The sequence below is a fragment of the Theropithecus gelada genome, chromosome 7b, assembly GCF_003255815.1.
Source record: "Theropithecus gelada isolate Dixy chromosome 7b, Tgel_1.0, whole genome shotgun sequence".
NCBI lineage: Eukaryota > Metazoa > Chordata > Mammalia > Primates > Cercopithecidae > Theropithecus > Theropithecus gelada.
Genome location: NC_037675.1, coordinates 97,557,015 through 97,577,993, shown reverse-complemented (window position 1 = coordinate 97,577,993; position 20,979 = coordinate 97,557,015). Strand labels below are relative to the sequence as shown.

Genomic DNA, 20,979 nt, shown 5'->3' with positions numbered 1-20,979 from the left:
TGCTCTAACCCCTCCCTTGACTCACTTATCTGTTGGGCTGTTGGCAGGCTGGGAATGGCCAGGCTGTGGTCTCTCCACATCCAGCAGGCTAGCCTTGCTTGCATTCTCAGGGTTCCAAAGACAGAACCAAAAAGAGACTTCTTAAGGCCTAAGCCCAGGACTGACCCAGAATCAGGTTTCAGTCCTGGTTCACCAGTTACATGGCCTTGGGCAAGAAACCTCTGCATGCCTCAGACTCCTCATTTGTAAAATGAGGATTAAGTGAGTTAACATGTGTGGAAAGAGCTCAGAGCTGCACCAAACATCTCATAAGTGCTATACGAATGTTTGTCATTATCAGTGAACTAATAAAGAAAATGATATGGTCCATGCTCCTTGTAGTGTTGAAATGTACTGGGCTGGTCATTCAGGTATCATTCACTCATTCACAGAATAGCGGGTGTTTGCTAGGAGCCAGGCACTATGCTGGGTGGTGGGGATAATGTGTTGAATAAGATAAACTTTGCTCTTAGATGACTCAGATAGTTGGGAAAACTGAATGTAGCTTTGTGATTCGATTTGCTACAGGTGTGATGATGAAGTGGGATCAGGAGCGGATAGGGAGCAGGGGACCTGTCCTGCCCCAGTGGGGCAGGAAAAGCATCAGAGTGGAGGTGACACTGGGGCTGAGCCTTTTAAAGCTGAGTAGATTGTCTGCTTTATATAAAGCACAGATGAGAACCAGACACAGAGGTGTTCATGTTTTCTTCTTTTCTCTCTTCAATTATCATAATAGAAAACGACAACAGCAACAATGCTAACAAAGTGAGAAGATTTCACAGATACATTTTTACATCTTTTAAGGTGAGATATTTTTAATCAAAAGAGCACATCGAAATCCTACATTAAGAAAGAGTCTTCGCTGTAGAAAAGTGAGTGATCGCATGGTGAAACCAGGTGCTTGGGTAGCAAAGGTCCAAGAATAGTTAAAATACCTTTTATGAAGTCAATTGCTTACATTTACAAGTTGATCATGAAAACACCAGTAAGACACAGAAACATTTCCGATGCTCTCGGCACGAAGAACTGGTATCCGGAGAGCAGCAAGTTACAATAATAAGGTTTCTGCAAAAGATTAAATAGTATAAAGAATATTAGTATGCCTTCAACTGGCGGAAATAGGACTGAGCATGTGGAAAAAGGTCAGAAATAAGATGCAGATTTGCTCAAAGGTTGCTACTCAGCACTCCCACGCCCATCCCATTCCTAAGCTCTTCCCCAAGCATGCGCCTCAGAGGCACTGGTGAGGGGCCAGGTCCCTGCAGATCCCAGAGACACAAAGTTAGGGGTGGGGAAAAATCCAGCCCCACACTCCCATCCACTTTGTAGGGTTTTCTGCCTTCAGTCTGGGGGTCCCCACAAATGCCCAAGATGGTGGAAACAGTCACATGAATTTCTAAGAAACCCATATGACATGCTGGGAGTTCCAGATCACTGTCCTCAGCTGGCATTATTTGAACTCAGGGCAGTGACCATGATCACCGCTGCTGCTCAGAAGAGCTTTGATTTATTCAATGACTCACAAATGGGGAAAAGTGGAAAGCACGCATCGTTTTGGAATCAGAGATAGGATGGTCCAGGGCAGGGTTCCCTGACCTCGGCACTGTTGGCATTTGGGGCTGGATAATTCTTATTTGTGGGGGGCTGCCCTGTGCATTGTAGGATGTTCGGTGGCATCCCTGCTCTCCACCCATGAGATGCCAGTAGCAGTCCCCACCAAGCTGTGAGAATCAAAAAGGTCTCCAGACATTGCTGATGGCCCCTAGCCCTTCCTTGAGAACGACCGGCCTCATGAAAGTCACCACTAAGTCTTCTAGTGAAAACTCGATAGTTAGGTGTCCTGGGCTCAAGACCCCTGTCTTCTGAGAAGCTCCACCTGGCAACACTCCCAAGCCTCTCAGAGACTCAGTTTCCTCAGGTTAAAAGGTTGGAAGCTCCCTTCTGCCAGCGTATAGAGCCCTTGTCAGGACCATCTGCACTGTTGGGACAATGCTTCGAACGGCAAACGCGGTAATGGTGTGGTTCTTTAAGAAACTGGCAGAAAGCAAGCCAGTGAGACAGATACAGGGGACACAGGGGTGTTGCTCAGCCACATGGACAGGGCTCGGTGTGGAGTGGGCTCTGGTTCTCCCAATAACCAAGGCCTGCAAATTCCCTGCAAATATGCTGTGCACAACTGTCAGGATTTATTTCCAAGGCAGAATGGGGCTCAAATCTCCTCTTGGGGAGGCAGGAAACCAGCTTGAAAAAGGATCCAGGAGCAGATGACGACCTTACCAGATGTCTGGATGGAGCCATCTGGGCAGGGGTGAGGCGGCCGCCACGGTCAGAAGACCAGCATCCGGAACCCTCCGGGGACGCACCGCCTGTGCAGCCTCTGCAAGGACCAATGGCCACGTCATTCTCTGCTTTTATTTTCTATCTTGATGATAAACGCATGGCTTCTACAGTGACTCAGAACACACCACACACTTTTATTTCAAAATTTATGGAGTCAATTTTGTGTACTTTTTGGCTCTTCCATTCTGCTTCTGGCAGTAACTGTTTTCTCGCTCCAGGGAGTCTTTTATCGTCTTCAGTCATGATGGGTTGCATTGCTTTGTCCTTTGTCACTTTCCCTCCTCCTCAAAAAGAAACCCAGTAAATGCTCAAGGTCTGATCTCAGAAGGACGCACTGGGAATGTGTGGGTGCTGTGATAATTCTGCTTATCCAGATTTTTCAGAGAGGTCCCTTTTCCTGTTTGGAAGTTGTGGACTCTGTCCCTCTGGGTTCTCAGCACTCAGTTCAACCACCGTCTCCTCCATCCCTCTCAGGGAGTGACCATGGTCAGGGGCCTGTGGAATGGGCCAGGGTGGGAGGGGTTGGGGCAGGTGAACATAGAACATTCAGGCTCTGACTGTTCCCTTTGGCTCCCTGAGCAGAGCTCCCTGGGCCTCCCTGTCACAGCAGCTCAGCCCAACCCTGGGACTTGCTCAGGGACAATCACTGGGCATCTGCCAGGATGAAGCAAAGGGGACCGGTGGCAGCTGCAGTGAGTACAAGCCACCTCGGGGCTGGAGCAGGCAATCCTGGGCAAGCCCTTTGCTTCCCACTGAATGCACAACATGCTGGACGACGGACCCCTGGGCCAGGCGCCCAGACTCTTGTCAGCTCTCCACTAATTCTCCATGTGGCCTCAGCTGCTCTCCCCCCAAAATTAAAGGTCTTGATTAGATGCTCTGTAAAGCCTCTTTATCACTGCGAGGTTCTGAAACTGATAAATCCATGTGCACTGCTGCCTGCCCCTTTCCTGGACTTACACTTGAACATGGCAATCTGGCTACAAGCTCTTCAGGACCAAACCTCAACTCCAGTCTCCGAGGCCCCATATCCAGAGATGGTCCATCCCAGGGGGATCACCCTGGTGGGCACGGATGCAGGTGCCTCTAGAGCTGACAGAACTGGGTCTGAATCACAGCTCCTTAGCTGTGAGCAATCGGCTCTGGCCTCAGTTTTCTCCACAGAAAAATGCGACAGTAATTAATGTGCATCTCTCTGCATCCTCATTCCTGCCCCCAGGGGCAATTTGAGAAGTAAATGAGATACAAATAGAGCAACAAAAAGATATGCAAAACTGGCACCAGCAAGAATAATAACTGGTAATAATATTACTGCTAATAACAAAGGCAGATCATGCTTCTGAAGAAGGAAAGTGCCATTTGTCTTGCAGGGATCAGGCAGCAGCGCTGACAACAGACAGACTCCACCGAGCCTCTTCAGTCTCCAGGGACCCACTCCGGGATATGCCAGAGTGGTCTGGCCGGCCTCCAAGCCTTCCAGCTGAACCGGGGCTGGAAAAGCGTCTGCTGCCTTTCCAGCGAAGTGCTGCTGCCCCTCCTCCCAGCCTTTCTCCCTCAGATCCTGGGGGATCTGAAAGGAGAGAGAATCATTTCTCTCTTGGGGGTAGAGTGGAGCAGGGAGTCTTATTTGCTTCTTGACCTTGACTTCATGGGAAAGGGGAAGGACAGCATTGTCTTGGAGTAGGAAGAGCTGCGCCATCATCCTGCCTGCCTGGGTCCCTGGAGGCACAAGTCCTCTTAAGACAGGCCTGGCTACAGTGGTGTCTGGCCACTTCTCAAAGACTTCCAGTGGTGGCCGCTCACAACCTCACAAAGCAGCAAGTTGCTCTTTTTTTTTTTTTTTTTTTTTTGAGACAGAGTCTCGTTCTGTTGCCCAGACTGGAGTGCAGTGGCACGATCTCAGCTCACTGCAGCCTCTGCCTCCTGGTTCAAACAATTCTCCTGTCTCAGCCTCCTGAGTAACTGGGATTACAGGCATATGCCACCATGTCTGGTTAATTTTTTTTTTTTTTTGTAGAGACGGGGTTTCACCATGTTGGCCAGGCTGATCTTGAACTCCTGTCCCTGCCCGCCTCAGCCTCCCAAAGTGTTGGGATTACAGGCATGAGCCACTGTGCCCAGGCTAAGTTGCTCTTTTGAATCACCTAATTGCTTGTAGAGGAGCAATGGAGGGGCACACAGAAGGGCAAGCACAGAGAACATTCCAGAAAATGCAGGACACTTTCTCTGAGGCACAGCTATTTAACAGGCAACCCCATCAAGGGAGAAGCCAGTACAGAGGTCCCAGCTAGAGTCTGAACAAGGGGTGATCCCTCTCCCCTGTCACCTTGCAGAACAAGATGGTCCCAGGACTCTGACTCTGCACTTCTGGCCGCTGTGAGCCTCTTTCTATGTGTGGGTGCTTCTGTTGGGGTCCTGGGTGTTGGCCAGGGAGGGTCGCCTTTCTGCCTGCATCCCAAGAAAACCAGTCTCTGGGAACGTCACCGGAGACTTCCAAGGAGACTTGAGCTCAGTCTTAAAGAAGCGGGCATGCCTTCGGGACCAGTACCCCTGAAATCTGGGCAGAGAGAGAGCACTGGGCAGGAGATTGAGCATATTCCACTCTGAGGGTGGTCAGGGACCTGTGGAAGCCAGAGCTGGCCCAGGCCACACCATGACGGGCATCTTGAGAAACAGCCTCTGCAGATTCAGGGCCTGGTGTAAATGTGCCCTGGAGGTGTCATCCAGTCACAGAAGGCAGTACTGTGTGGCAGAAAGAGCCTGGCTTTAGAGCCCAACTTCCCAGGTTCAAATCCTAGCTTGTCACTTTCGTGCTGTGTGACCTCAGGAAGGCGACTTCATTCCTCTGAGCCTCTGGTTCCTCATCTGTGCACTGGGGCGATGATGCTGTGTGGTGATTGTAAGGAGTTAGTGTGCATGCAAGTCTAGCGGCACCAGGACACATAATTCAAGCAGTGAGGACCGGCATCTTTCTCCCCTTTCCGAACTGCTAAGACGGACCCCCGCTGAGGCAGGAGGGAGAGTGCAGCTCGCTCTGGCCGGAAATCCATCCTTTGCTCCTTAATCAGACACTAACGGGCACATCTATCTTCATTGTTGTTTGAGAGATGGTGGTAAACAAAGTTGATAAAGAAACCATAGGAGACCAAGATGGAGCAACCCCAAGGAAGTCACTGTAATCTGCAATGCAGAGTGGTCGAGGTCTCCAATGCCCTGGACCATCTACCGCTCTGATACTGAAAAGCGAGAGAGGCTTGAAAACTGAATTTAACTGATATTTATGTTAAGGGCTGGAGGCTCAGGGGCCTCCATAGGGAAAACTCCTGCAGCCAGAAGGGCCCAGTTCCTGGGACGCTGGAGTCCTCTTCAGGGCTAGAAGCCATCCTTTTCTCCTGCCATTGCCTTCTCCTCCCGTTGCCGCAGCAAACACAGAACCTCCTCTCTCGACTGCCATCTCCACGGGCCATTTGGAAGCCAGGCAGCTGCCTCCTGCATCTTTACAGGGGTCAGGCCCTCCTGGGGATGTGGGGCCAGAAGGGAAGATCTGAGCATGTGAGGCAGAGTGACTCCATGAGGACATCACGCAACCCCGCCTTGGCTCTGGGCTTCTCGCCTTGGGTTTTCTCATGGAGACATCCATCTGTTAAAGATCTTGCCTATGGAGCAGACCTGGGGTTTGATGGAGAGAGACTTGCTGGAGACACAGCCACCCACGAACGCCGGGGCTAACTCCCCAGCCCAGCCTCCGCCCTGTCAGTGATTCCAGGAATTCCAGGCAGGTGGTCCGTGTCCCTTCTCCCTTAATGCCAAAGTCAGGTTCTTTGCACTCGTGACCTCCCCTGAAGCTGACGCACTGGCAGATGATATACGGCGGCAGTGACGGAAGTGATCAGTAAGAACTGGCAGCCATGAGCAGGCACTGTCTGGAGCCAAGCTAGGAATCCTATTACCATGGCGGCTTCCAGGGAAGAATGCTGCTTCTGGACACCTAAGATGTCCCTTTGCCTGTCGTCAAGAACGCTCATTTCTCCCGAGACCAGAGTGAAAAGTCCAGCTTTCTTGTAATTGTCCCTAAACCTACACGCGAGCTTCCTAACCAGCTTTTTAAGTTTCTCTACCACAGAGGGTGTTATTGACACAATTTTTCTCTTTTTTTTTTTTTGCAGTGTACAAAGTGAGGAGAAAGCCTCTCTGGGCCTAGAGGTGAGTGAGCCCCCTTCTGGGACCTTTGCCACTCTATCTGCACAGGGAGGCTGCCTTGGGAAGGTGTGGGGGTGGGGGTCGGTCCTGTGCAATACGATTTCCTAAGGAAGAAAGAAAAGTGTGCCCTTCTTTCTGGTTTTTACTTGGAAGCTTCCTTGTTTGCCAGGACCTCAGATGCTGATTTTTGAGAATTTAAGGAAGTGGCTTGGGCAGAAGCACTTTCACGCTGCAGGAGAATGCACGGTATCCACACTGAGTGTAAAGGACGGGTGACTGAGCAGCCTGCCAATCTTGCATCCACCTTCAAGATGCCTGGACATTCTCCCCAGGGCAGCTTCTCAGCAACCTCCTCAGGGAAGTGCTTAGTTGGGGCAGAGAGAGCAGTGAGCTGAGCAGTGAGAGAGAGCAGTGAGCTGAGCAGTGAGAGAGAGCAGTGAGCTGAAACAGAAAGGACACATCTTCCTGTCCCAACTCCTCCATGAACGTGCCTGGTGACCACAGGCAAATCACCCCCATCTCTGACCCATGCATTGAATAATTCAGTGGACATGAATCTTGTTCATCTTTAAAATTCCACGATTCCTCAGAGAAGAAAGAGCATCCTCACGTGGGTGGCCTGAAGAGTCCACTGCCTGGCAGATCTAGCTCTTAAAGACATCCTCTCCCATCCTCTCCCCTCCTCTTCTTAAAAAGAAGAGAAAGTCCAGCCAGGAGATACAAACCACCAACAACCCTCCCAGAAACCCCACCCTATGACCAGTAACCCCCTATCCCTGGGTCTCCGGATGCACTTGGGTCTTGGAAGGGACCGGGTGTCTCGTGACAAAGGTGCCATTTCAAAGTCAAATTAGGAACATCCAATGGCCCTACTAGATGGCCAAGGGACTGAATGTTAAACCAGAATTGGGTCGGGAACACAGAAGTCCTGAGGGTCGCTCCTGCCCCAGCACCCCACACCCTAGGTTCGATAAGTTTGCATAAAAACAAGACACACGAGTGATTATTTACCACCAGCAAGCGACCATCAAACCGTGCCTATGTTTTAAACCTAACTAGCTGTTCCATCTAGTCTCCTGTTCCTGGAATGTAGTTTCAAGGATCCCCAATCTGCCCTCCGAAGGCCTTGCCCCATCATGCCTCTAGGGGTGGGAGACCCATACTTCCATGTCTTCTGACTCAGCTTGACCACAACGTGGGATATTTGAAATCAGGGCTGCTGGGGGGAAATTCCAGAAGGATGGCTGCTGCCTCTGGTCAAAACTCCTGGTTCTAGAACATGAGAGCAGCCAAAGGCCAACAGCAAGTCAGAGCTACATGCCAAGCCTCACCCCATGGTGGTGGAGGGTGCGCCGTCCTCAGAAGGTGAAGGCGTACACCACACCCACCACCACGATGTTCCCCAGCGTGGCTATGATGGCAATCCATAGCAAGACGGCGTCGTTGGAGGACCGAGGAGGATCTTCCGGCTGGCCCTGGCCGTTGGCAGCTGCGTGGACATTGGCAGAGGAGTTAAACAGGGAGTACTCGGTGCTGAAGTCCTCGTTGGGCGAGTCCATGAAAGCTCCTCCCATCATGGGCAGCTGCAAAGAAGGAGAGAGAGAGACAATTATCCAGGGCCATGGGAGCTTGGGTAGATGTGCCCTCCGAAAGGGAAGTGGCCTGGCCAAACAGCCCCACATGAAGCTACAACTTCTACTGCACCTGCAAAACAGGGCTTTGCTTTCATGGTTTTATAATTGATGGTGCATATGGTAGTCTATAAAAAATTAGTCTCAAGCCTGTAATCCCAGCACTTTGGGAGGCCGAGACGGGCGGATCACGAGGTCAGGAGATCGAGACCATCCTGGCTAACACGGTGAAACCCCGTCTCTACTAAAAAAACACAAAAAATTAGCCGGGCGCGGTGGCGGACGCCTGTAGTCCCAGCTACTCAGGAGGCTGAGGCAGGAGAATGGCGTGAACCCGGGAGCGGAGCTTGCAGGGAGCTGAGATCCGGCCACTGCACTCCAGCCTGGGCGACAGAGCGAGACTCTGTCTCCAAAAAAAAAAAAAAAATTAGTGTTCACAGCAGCCTGTTGAGGCAGACGTTGTCATGCCCACGCTACGATGAAAGCATCAAGGAACTCACCCAACAGCTAGCTGGTGACTCACTAGGACTCACAGCAACCCCTCCAGCCATTCCCCTCCCCCAATGCCAGGCTCCTCCATGACAATATGGGTTGTAAAATACCTTCATTCCTCTTCTAATTTTAAAAATAATATATGCTCAGCATAGAACACTAAGAAAACACAAAACAGGATAAAAAAATGAGAATCATGATCCCACCACATGATCACTGCTAACATTTTGATGGTTTTTATTTCCAATCTTTTTTCCTCTGTGTGTGTGTGTACGTGAGAGAGAGAGAGAGAGCGAGTGAAAACACATTTAAATGTGTTTTTTAATCCATGTTTCAAAATGACCATCAAAATTCCATTTTAACAGTTGTGTATTATTCTATCACGAACATAAGCCAAAATGTAACCACTGCCCTAGAGTTGGAGATTTAGCAATTTCCACTTTTCCTATGAAAAATAATGCACCGATCAACATCCTTGTACATCCTTTAGCATGTACCTGCATCCTTGTACACACATTGTTATTTATTAGGGCAGACTCCCAGACACACAATTTCTGAGTCAATGAGTATGAACACTGTATACCTTCCGGTGGATAGGAACAAATGCCCCAGAAGAGTGACCCTAATTCCCACCGCCTGCGCCGCACACCACTGCACACGGGACGCCAGAATGTTTGCATTCATGGATCAGAACTTCCCATCTCTGTTTTTAAAGGTTCTCTGCTGCTCAGACTTCAGGTGGGAGGTGAGGTGCTCCAAGGGAGGGGGTGATCCTGGACACAGCAGTGAAGAGGAGGCCCCTCCCTGCCCCAGCCCAGGAGGCCCACATCCAGGCTTCCCAGGCCCTCTCCAGAGGCAGAATGTGCATCTGCATTCCCGGGCTGGCACCGACACCTATTTGGCCTATAATCAATGTTTCTTTTGAAGGGAACCTGAGTGAATGAACACGACACAGTGATGCCTGCGTTGGATGCACAGTTACCAAGCACTGCATGAAACCGTATTCTGCGTGGAGCTCCTGCTATGGTCAGGGGCGGTGCTAGAGATATTAAAATACTCTCAATCATTCAACTATCCTGGCGGAGGCTACTACTGCAACCCCATTTTACAGATGGATAAGCAGAGGTCAAGGACATAGCACTAATCTGTGGTGGTGTCAGGGTTGAGTGCCAGGAGTGTCCGACTATGAGCCCAGGTACTCCCTGCTCCGCATGCAGCCCCATGGGCTTCAGGGTCAGGCTCCTGGAACATGAGAGGCACACGGGTGCCTGGGCAGCTGCTGCTCAGAAGCTCTCTGGCCTGCTTTGAGTCTCGGTGGCCTCTTCTTAAAGGATGACCATTACCAGGTCACCAGGTGGCCCTTGAGTATCTGCTTCTGATGGGCTCCTGCCAGGAGGCACTCGGCACCTATATTCCTAACATGGTGCTGTCCTTGAGGGGATGGAGCAAGGCAGTTGTGGACCTTGACAGTGCAGTGACTAGAAGGGACTGTTATGGGGCTCAGGGCAGACCAGGTGCAATTTCCGAGTGGGGGCTGCAGGTTACCATGCTGTGTTCACCCCTCGAGGGGTACATTTTTATATAAGTACTTCTTATATGTATAACATATTCTATTAATATATTTAAATTAAATATAATGACCAATGCAAACAAGAATATTACAACAGCTTTTTTAGGCTAAAAATACAATTATAAGTGGAAACAAAAGAATTGCAGGTCAGATGGGGTGCGGGTGAATCAGACACATGCCAGCCTAATGGGCGGCTTCCCCTTCCCCAGGTGACATCGTCAGTGCCTTTGCCCAGCCTGTCCACAACAGAAGGCCTCCCAGGCTAAGGTAAAGTCACCAACATTTGCTGGTGGCCTCTTGGAAAGCAGGCTCAGTGTAGGAAGCTGTGCTTTCTTCCTCTTTGGTGTGACGAGGGCTGTGGGGGCTTGTTCTGCCCCCACATCCCCCCATGACCCCTGCCAGATTCCCCGGAATTAACCAGAGTTCCCGTCCCTTCCCACTCATTGCTTCTTGTCTCTCCTCCCTCACCAGGCCCATGCTGCTGGGTGCTTAGACAGATGGCTTCCTGGACTCCACGCATGGGATCTGATCCACTCTTCCACCCCATGGAGCTCTCTGTCTCTCTCCTCTCTTTAGAGCAAATGTGAATGAGATGAGTATTTTCATCCAAATTACTGGGGAAAGAGGGAGGGAATCTGGACAGATCCTTTTGTAGGACTCCCGCACCTCCCGTGCCCTTGAGCACCTGCTTCCGATGAGCTCCTGCCAGGAGGCACTCGGCACCTGTATTCCAAACCCTCCTGCCAAACAGGTCAGAGTGATGCCCTCCAGCCTCTGCACCCCTCACTTCTCTGCCTCCCTGCAGGTATTTATTTAATACCTTTGCATGTCAGTTTCCTGTTGCTGCTGTGACTAATTACCACAAGCACAGTGGCTGAAAACAGCACTAATTTATCATACAGTTTCAGAGACCTCACTAGACTAAAATCGAAGCGTTGGCAGAGCTGCACTCCTTCTGGAGGCTCTAGGGGACAATCTGTTTTCTCCTCTTTCCCAGCTTCTAGAGGCCGCCTACATTCCTGGGCTCATGACTGGGCTCATGGCCCCTTCCTCCATCTTCAAAGCCAGCCGTGTAGCATCTTCCGATCTCTCTCTCTCATCTTCCAATCTCTCTTTCTCATCTTCCAGCCTCACTCTTATAAGGGTCCTTGTGATGACACTGAGCTCCCCTGGCTAATCCAGGCCACTCCTACCATCTCAAAATCCTTAACTTAATCACACCTGCAAAGTCCCTTTGGCCATGAACGGTAACCCGTCCACAGGTTCTAGGGGTTAGGATGTGGACATCCTTGGTGGGGGCATCATTCTGCCGAACACACCCCGGACTTCTGTTCCAGAAAGGAGTCAGGATGGTGTGCATACCTGGATGTCCACTTCCCATTAGACAGAGAACTCCTGAAGGCAAGGATATGGTCTACTCATCACAAACTCCCTCAGCCCCATCCTTAACATACAAAAAAAGTGACAAGTAAAAGCATGCGGAATTAATGAATATGAAATCAGCAGGAGGGTTCCCCACAGGTGGTGATTCATAAACCCCAATCCTGGAGCTCCCAGACGTGGGGCAGGCCTCATGGGGAGTCCCCTTTGCCCTGCACCTGTGGTGGGAGCTCAGAACTGCCAGAGAGGATGGTCAGTGTTGGATGGATTCTGCTGTCTCAGAGCGTAGGAAACGAGGGTGGGTTCTGGTGTCAGAAAGGCTCGGGGTGAATCCACATACGGTGGGGCTTGGGTGAGTTACTTACCCACTTGCCTCACTTTCCCTTCTGGAAGTGATGAAGAGAATGCAGTCCAACCAGCGAGACTGTTGCAAGCAATGGATAAGATCATGTATAAGAAAGCATGGCCCCAAACAGTTACACAACAATTACCAAGCAGTATTCCTTCCCTCTGTCGTCCTTGTAGGAGAGTATTACATGCATCTCTTATCCAGCTGCTTAAGCTGAAGTGAGGAAATCAGGAACACGGCATTTCTAGTCATGTGCTTTTTGTGTGATCGATAACTAGATACTCATTTTTAGTTGTCAGCAGATGGCCGCCCGTGCCCCCACCGTATGCTGAGACAGGCGGCTGAGAGGTGCTCCAAAGCCGGTCAGCCCTGTTGCTCCATCCGTCTCAAGTTTGTTGGTTTTATTTTGTTTTGATATTTTTTTTCTTTGTAAAATAGGTTCTAAATGGAAAGTGCTGAGTTAGACATAAAAACAACTGCAACCATCCTGGCTAACACAGTGAAACCCCACCTCTACTAAAAATACAAAAAATTAACCAGGCGTGGTGGCGGGCGCTCAGCTACTCCGGAGGCTGAGGCAGGAGAATGGCGTGAATGCAGGAGGCGGAGCTTGCAGTGAGCTGAGATCTTGCCACTGCACTCCAGCCTGGGCGACAGAGTGAGACTCTGTCTCAAAAAAATAAAAATAAAAATAAAAAAATAACTTCAAACAGCAGAATTCCATGACTCGAAAACAAAAAGTCAGTCTCAATTCCAACATTTGGAAGTTACAAAAATTTGATGAGGATCTAGCTTGTGGTCAGCACAAGGGGTATTGGCTGAGGTCATCCTGGAAGCAGGTGGTGAGAGAATGTCACTCTCAAAGCCCGCCCAACCAGCTCCAGTCTACTTTTGTTGCCCCTTTTGGTGGCACGCCACTGCTGGAAGCGAGCAGCTGGGCTTTCTCACACCAGTGGGCAGGGGTGGCCACCGGCCTTCAGAGAATGGGACTCTTGGATGAGGTTTTGACTCAGATTTGGGAGTGTGATCCTAACCTTAAACCCTAGAAAAGCTACTGTGCAGAAGAGAGAGTGGCTTACGGGGGCAGAACAAGAAAACTAGTCTCCTGTTGCTGAGTTAGACACTGGCAACCAGGACAACACGAGGTGACCTGGGGGGTGATGGTGGCCTTGATTCCTTATTGGAGGAGATATTCATGTCAAGATTAAAAACAAACAAACAACAACAACAAAAAAAAAACATTTGTTGGCTGGGTGCGGTGACTCATGCCTGCAATCCCAGCACTTTGGGAGGCCAAGGTGGGAGGATTGCTTGAGGCTACGAGTTCAAGATCAGTCTGGCTAATGTAGTGAGACTCCATCTCTACAAAATATAAAAAAAATTAGCGGGGTGTGGTGGTGTACACTTATGGTCCCAGCTACTAGGGAGGTTGATGTGGGAGGATCACCTGAGCCCAGGACATCGTGGCTGTAGTGAGGTATGATGGCACCACTGCACTCCAGTCTGGGCACCAGCGAGACCCTGTCTCAAAAAAAAAAAAAAAGAAAGAAAACAGAAACACTGGTTGGCTTGTCGAAGAGAGAAGGCTGTATTTTTCTGCCTACACTTTTCAGAAGGCAGGGATCTTCCACAGTATCACAGTATCCCCAATGCCTAGACCAGAGCAGACACTCAAAAAATATTTGGTGAATGAATGAATAGTAGGACCATCAGTCAAGAATCCTGAGGGCATGATGAGATTTAGCCCCAGGGCCAACATTGCCTCCTGGTGTGATCTAGGCCCACTTCTTAACCTGTCTGAGGCAGAGGGTTCTCAGTTAAAAACAGGGAAAATAATAAAGACAGCTCATAGAAGGGGGCTGCTGGGAGGTTCTTAACACTGGATGAAAAATGCTTTCTAGGGGAAAAAGGCAAGTCACAAAATAAACTCAGCATTCTTGAAATCAAAAACATGCATGCATAATATTACCATGTAGTATGCATGGATTTATACAAATGTTAGTAAAAGCACCAACTTGGATTGCGAAGCCAGATTCACGATCACGGCTGCCTCTGGGAAAGGGGAAGATGGGACAAAGGAGACTGATTTCATCAGAAGTCATTTCTTATAAGGAAAGACAAGGCAGACATGATGAAATATCATAAATGGCCTATTCTGGTCAGTGGGTATATGAGTGTCTGCTATAGTCTGGTATTTTTGAACTTCCTAAAATTAAGAGCAGTGCTTCGAGCATTGGAGTGCACCACGCGTGATGGTTACAATCGATCGTGGCTGTGGGATTAAGCACTCTCTGAATTCAGGAGGGTGCCCCAGGCTCGGAGTCCCTGCCCTGCAGTGTTGGGGCACCATGTGGCATGTGGTGGCTGAGTGTGATGTGGGGTGTTCTAGGAGGTCCGGGCCATTGTGGACAATGGGATGACACCCCCCAGGGGCCTCAGAGGGCCTTGCCTTCCCGACAGTCTCCATCCTGCTCCCAGAGCAGAGCTGCTCTAAGGAGTGGGGTGGCCTTTAGGTCTCCACCTGTTCCTGCTAAGGAGGTGACTGTTATATAAATCTCCCCTAAGCGCCACCTCTACAGAGAAAGGAATGGAAAATGCTTTCAGAAGGAAATCTTCAAAGCATGGTTATCAGAGGTGACCTTGGCAGGCCTTTCAGAGGACGGGTAAACACAAAACAACAGAAGTGTAATTGTGATGGCTTGTGATACGGGGCCACCAGACCCTCCTCCCTTAGATGCAGTCTCAGTGCCCGGCTTGGCCTCGCCCGTCCTGTGGCATCCTGGCCCAGAACAGTTAGAATCTGATGCTCCTGGGCTGTGAATTTTAAAGTTAAATTTGTATGGGGGTAAAGACAACCATGTCCTCAGTGGGCTGTGCTGCTCCCATGCTGCTCTGGGTCTGGAGAGCTGAGATCTGGCCCTGCTCCAGCCCTGCCCTGTCTTGGAGCTTTACATACTAGGGAGCAGCTTGGATGGGGTGATATCTAAGGTCAGAAGTCCCTGCCCAATACTAAGAAGGCTGAAATCAGTTATAGACAGGCCTAAAGTGACAGCCTGTGTGGCAAATATTGCCACACAAAGCCTTCAATAAAATTCTCAAACAAAATATAAGATGCCCAGTTAAATTTGAATTTCAAATAAACAACAACACAATTTTTAGCATAAGTATATCCCGCATATTAGCATAAGTGTATCCCACATATTGCATGGCATATACTTATCCTAAATAATTATTTGTTGTTTATCTGACAATGAAATTTAGCTGTGCATCTCTTATTTGCTACATCTGACAACTCAATATGTGGCTAATCTAAAAAATAGCAGCAATTTCAGAATTTGTACAAGGGGCCACGCCTTCAGTTTTGTCTCTTCAGAACACACCATCTGTGGCCCAGGCTCTCTGGCGGACCTAGCACATCAGAAAATTCCAGAGAAGCCTCCAATTAGTGTACAAACATTATAAAGATAATTTCTCTCATTGCTAAATTCTCGCAGGCTCTCTGTGGTCTAAACATAAAGCCCGGATAGATTTGAATACCATCCATCCATCCTTTCGTCATTCATTCAACAAATACCGAAGGCCCACTGGCACCAGGAAGTGACAGACAGACATTAGGCACACCAAGGGTTACTCATGACCTCTGAAGGGCTCAACATTTTAAAAGAATATAGACTTAAACACACAGTCATAAAATAGTGTCGTGTGCACTTTCACAGAGAGAGGAAAAAGGCGATGGGATTTTGATGGGGTGAAGACATTTCGGCTAGAAAGAAGCAACACAGGCCGGGATTCTTTACAAAAGCCGCAGAATCAGGCATGAGACTGAGCTCCCGCGTGATTCCTTTTTAGCTGTATGATGAGGGCAAATGACTAACCATCCCATGCCTCAGCTTCCTTATCTGTAAAATGAAGATAAGAGCAGGAACCACCTCCTAAGGTGCTGTGGGGTGACAGAAACTCACAGCACCCGGCTGTGTGTGTTCCATGCTCGTGAGCTGTCATTGTAAGTTTCATCCTTGCCGTGTGGCCCTGTGGCTTCCAAGGCAAAGAGCTGGACCTGCTGTCTCAGGGTCTCTCTAGAGTGGGGTCTCTTTTGATTTTCTCCATTTTCCACTTTTGGGTCTGGTTTACTTTATGTGGATTCCACTGGGAACGTAAGAGAAGAAATGAAAGGCGCATGGCGAGGTACACGCTGATCCCCTCATAATGTCCTCTGATGGGGAGGGCTGAAGCCCCACAGAGCAGGAGGGTCAGCAAAGGATGGAAAGGCGCCTGAGTTTTCATTGCCCACTCATGGGCTCTTACAAATCAGCAGGAACTGCTGGGAGGCTGGGCTCTGAATGGCACAGTGGCCTCCTGACCTGGGACGGGCAGGACCGCAGGACCGTGAACAGGCAGTCAGGTCCTCCTGAAGGGATGGGTGGTACCTGAAGGGGCCCCAAGGGAGATGTAAGATCCTGGTGCCAGCCCAGTCTGCCTGCTGGACTAGGCCACTTCTATTGCTGGATCTGTTCCCTGTCTCAACACGAGAACTCCTGCCTGGGACCCACGGGACCATTATGAAACTAGGAGAATATGATAAAATGCTTGCAGTGCCGGCGCAGATAGAGTAAGCCCACTGCAGATTACAACTAAGAACCCCAGGCAGGCTCCAATAAGCAACGGCGAGGCCCCTGACAAGAAAGCCGCAGCAGCTGGCTCTGGGAGGGAAAATAAACCTGGAGAAAGACAGGCGTCATGAGCTTACTGGGGTTTTTGACTTTTTTATCTCCCAGGATTGAGCACAAAAGCTCTAGAAGAAACCCCCTCTCTCTAGACAGAAGACTGAGAAGCCAGGCTCCTGTGAGCTGGCAGTTTGAGGGGAATCCCTGATTTTTGCTTGTTTTCTCTTTTTTATCTCCTGGCCCTACCTCACAAGGCAGTGTCAGTTGCTGAGCTGTGTTGCCACGGTCGCGACGGCAGCAGTGACAGTGACCTAAACACAAGAGAAAACCTTCCCACTGGCCAGAGGAACCCGGGGAAGGGCCTCATGTTCTGAAGAGTGTGGGGGGCTCCCTTGATCTCTTCCATTTTCTCTCACTGCTTTGCCTGCAGGGTGCCCCGGCGGTGCAGACCGGTGTAGCAGCACAGGAGGATGCAGCAGGCAGAAACACCGGCTTTGCAGCCAGAGGTTTAGACAGAAAGGCTCCTGGGAGCTAGACAGTGTCAGGGGAACCCAGAGGGAGGAAGCTGGAGAACGGAATGCCCTAAGTTTGTTGTGTGAACCTCTACGCATTTTGGGCTCACCCCAAACTGCATGCACAAAAGAGATTCAAAGGAGCACAGTAAAGGCTCTGATAACTACGGTGCAAACCCCTGCCATGTCGAGACTAACCCTTGAGGGGTGCACTTGCAAGACACACCCAAGCGACATGCAACCACTGCTTATAGAAGGTGACAGAGAATTTTCAGACCAGACGCAACCTGCTAAAACAAAGCAATGCTCTAAAACTTTTAACAAGACATAGTATACTAGTTTGCTCTGGCTGCCATACAAAGTACTGCAGACTGGGTGGCTTAAACAACAGAGATTTACATCCTCACAGTCCTGGAGGTTGGATGTCCAAGATCGAGGCGTAGGTAGGGCTTGTTTATTCTGAGGCCTCTCTCCTTGGCTTGCAGGTGGCCGCCTTCTCCCTGTGTCTTCCCATGGTCTTCCCTCTGTGCATGTCTGTGTCCTAATTTCCCATTCTTATAAGGACTGCAATCACACTGAACTAGGGCATACCCTAGTGACCTCATTTTAACTTTTAAAGACCCTATCTCCAAATACACTCACGTCTAAGGTATTGGGAGTTAGGGCTTCAGCATGGGAATTGCGGGGGTGGGGCAGGGGGCAACAACTCAGCCCATAGCCGCCAGCATCTCACAACATAATATTCAAAACACCCAGAATCCAATCCAAATTATCACACCTCAGCACTTCTCTCTTGGTATAGGAAGAAATAGGAAATCAACAAGGACACAGAAGACCCGAATGCCACCATCAACCAACAGGCTCTAACTGAAGTGTACTGAACCTTCCACCTGACAACAGAATGCACATTCTTCTCACGGGCACGTGAAATACTCACCAGGACAGATCATATCCTGGGTCACAAAGCAAACCTTCACAAGTTTAAAGGAATCAAAATCCTATGAAATATGTCCTCTGATCATAATGGAATTAAACTAGGAGTCAATAACAGAAAGGTATCGGGGAAATCTCCCAAAACTTGGAAGCTAAACCACACACTTCTAAATAATCCATGGGTCAAGAGGGAGGTCTCAAGGGAAACTCGCAAATATTCTGAACTGAATAAAAGTGAAAATACAAGTTATCAGCATGCATTGATGCAACTAAAGCAGTGCTTAGAGAAAAAATTACAGTACTAATTGTTTATATGAGAAAAGAAGAAAGGTCTCAATTCAATAATCTAAACCAATCTTGTCCAACCCACAGCCTACGGGCTGCACGCAGCCTAGGACAGAATGTGGCCCAACACAAATCCATAAACCTTCTTAAAACATTACTAGATTTTCTTGCGTTTTTTTTTTCTTTTCTTTCTCATCAGCTATCACTAGTGTTAGTGTATTTTATGTGTGGACCAAGGCAATTCTTCTTCCAATGTGGCCCAGAGAAGCCAAAATGTTGGACACCCCCGATCTAAACTATACCTTAAGAAATTAGGACGAGGGGAAAGTTGAATTAAACCCAAAGCATACAGAAGGCAGGCAACAATAGAGATAAGAACAAAACTCAATAAAATTGAAAACAGAAACAATAGAGGAAAATCAATGACTCTAAAAAAGGGTTCTTTTAAAAGATCTATAACAATGATAAATACCTCTCGCCAGGCTGAGCAAGAAGGGAGAACACACAAATTATCGATATCAGAAATGGAAAAGGGATATTGCCACAGACATTACTGACAGCAAAAGGACAGACAATAAGGAATTACTGAGATGATTAAAAACAACTACATACCCATAGGTTTGACAATGTAGGTGAAATGAACCAATTCCTTAAAAAACACAAGCTACCAAAACTTACTCAAGGAAAAAAGATAAACCACATAGTCCTTTTAGCTATTAAATAAATTAAAATTTTAGTTTAAAATCTCCTGGGAAAAATCATCAAATGATTTTATTGAAGAATTTACCAAAAATATGAAGAAGAAAAATGCCAGTTGTAGACATTCTGTTCCAAAAAATAAGAGGAGGGAACATTTACCAACTCATTTTATGGAACACTTCCCAAATCATCTTAATGAGGCAGCATTACTCTGCTAACAAAATCAAAGACATTACAAAAGCAGAAAACTGTGGATCAATATCTCAATTGAACACAGACAAAAAGCAGTCGACGAGATATTGGCAAATTAAATCCAGCAATATATAAACAAGATAATGCAAAGCATTCAAATATTCAGCATTAAAAAAATCAATCCATATAATTTATGCCACACTGACAGAACTACGAAGAAACAAAACAGTCATATCAGTAGATGCAGAAAAAACATTTGACAAAAGTAAACATCCACTCATGATTTAAAACACTTAGTAAAATAGAAATAGAAGGGAACTTCCTGGATCTGACAAAGAACATCTAGAAAACAAAACCAAACAACCTATAGCTAACATCACACCTAATGGTGAAAGAGTGAAAGCTTCCCTCTATGATCTAGGGAATACGAGAGGATGTCTAACCTCACCACTCCCATTCAAAATCACACTGAAAGTTTTTGCTAGTACAATAAAGCAAGAAAAAGAAATAAAAGTCATATATACATAGATGCCTTATATGTAAAGAAGACATAAAACTGTCTCTAATTGCAGAAGACATGATTGTCTATACAGAAAATCTCAAGGAATTTCCAAAACAGAATATAACTAATAACTGAATTTTGAAAGATCAGAGAACACAAGGTCAATATTAAAAGATCAATTGTATTTCCACACTCAAGCAACAAACAATATGAACTTTAGCCAAAAAGCACTATTTACAACAACACCAAAAAATAAAATATCTAGCCTAGATCTAACAAATACGTGCAGGATCCGAATGCTTCATGAAAGCAGCATACTGATGAAACAGCAAAGAAATCTAAATAAATAGAGAGAAATACTATGGTCATGAAATCAAAGACTCCATATTGTTAAGATGTGAATCCTCCTCAAATTGATGTAGAACCTCAATGCCATTCCAATGAAGGTCCCAGCAGGAATGTTTGTTGATGCCAACAAGCTGATTCAAACATTTATTTGCAAAGGCAAAGGACTAAGCATAATCAAAACAATTTTGAGAAAGAAAACAAATTTGGTGAGCTCATGCTACCGTATTTCAAGACTTATAATAAAGCTACAGTTATCAAGACAGTGTAGTGTTAGCAAAAGGATGGATACACACATTAAATAGAAGCTCCAGAAATGAGATGCACATAATATGGCCAATTAATTTTTGAAAAAATTGCAAAGGCAATTCAATGGAAAAAGGATAGTCTTTTCAACAAATGATACTGGAACAAGTGGACATCAATATGCAACAATATATAGAGAGATAGATATGTGAACTTGGAACCCAATCTCTTACACAAAAATTACAAAACAGCTGCAGCAATAAAACAAAACTCATGCCTCATACCAAAAACTCAAAATGAATCTTAGACCTAAATGAAATCATAAAACTATAACACCTTTAGGAAAATACGTAAGAGAAAAATGCCTGTAACCTTGTGTTAGGCAGAGTTATTAGCTCCAACATCAAAAGCATAATCCATACAAGAAAACACTGCAAACTGGATCTTATTAAAATTATAAAAGTTTTCTCCATGAAAAACACCATCAAGAGAATGAAAAGACAAGCCACAGGCTGGAAGAAAATATTTACAAATCATCTATCTGACAAAAAAAACTTATAAGTAGAATGTATAAAGAACACTGAAACCAGTGTCCCCACA

The 20,979-nt window shown here is 47.6% G+C and overlaps 1 protein-coding gene across 3 annotated transcripts in view; it reads right to left on the bottom strand.

Annotated features, from left to right (window-relative positions):
• Positions 1-735: 735 nt before the first annotated feature.
• Positions 736-20,979, bottom strand: part of C7BH14orf132 (chromosome 7b C14orf132 homolog) — a 48,575-nt gene continuing 28,331 nt past the window's right edge. The window contains exons 2-3 of one of the 3 annotated variants that reach the window (XM_025392163.1): positions 7,911-8,162; positions 736-1,104 (exon numbers count right to left, since the gene is read on the bottom strand). In XM_025392163.1, the coding sequence (XP_025247948.1) occupies positions 7,938-8,162 (225 nt within the window). In that variant the 3' untranslated portion in view covers positions 736-1,104; positions 7,911-7,937. Of the gene's footprint in view, positions 1,105-7,573; positions 8,163-20,979 lie in introns of those variants that run through there. The other 2 variants (XM_025392160.1, XM_025392162.1) reach the window with 2 other exon arrangements.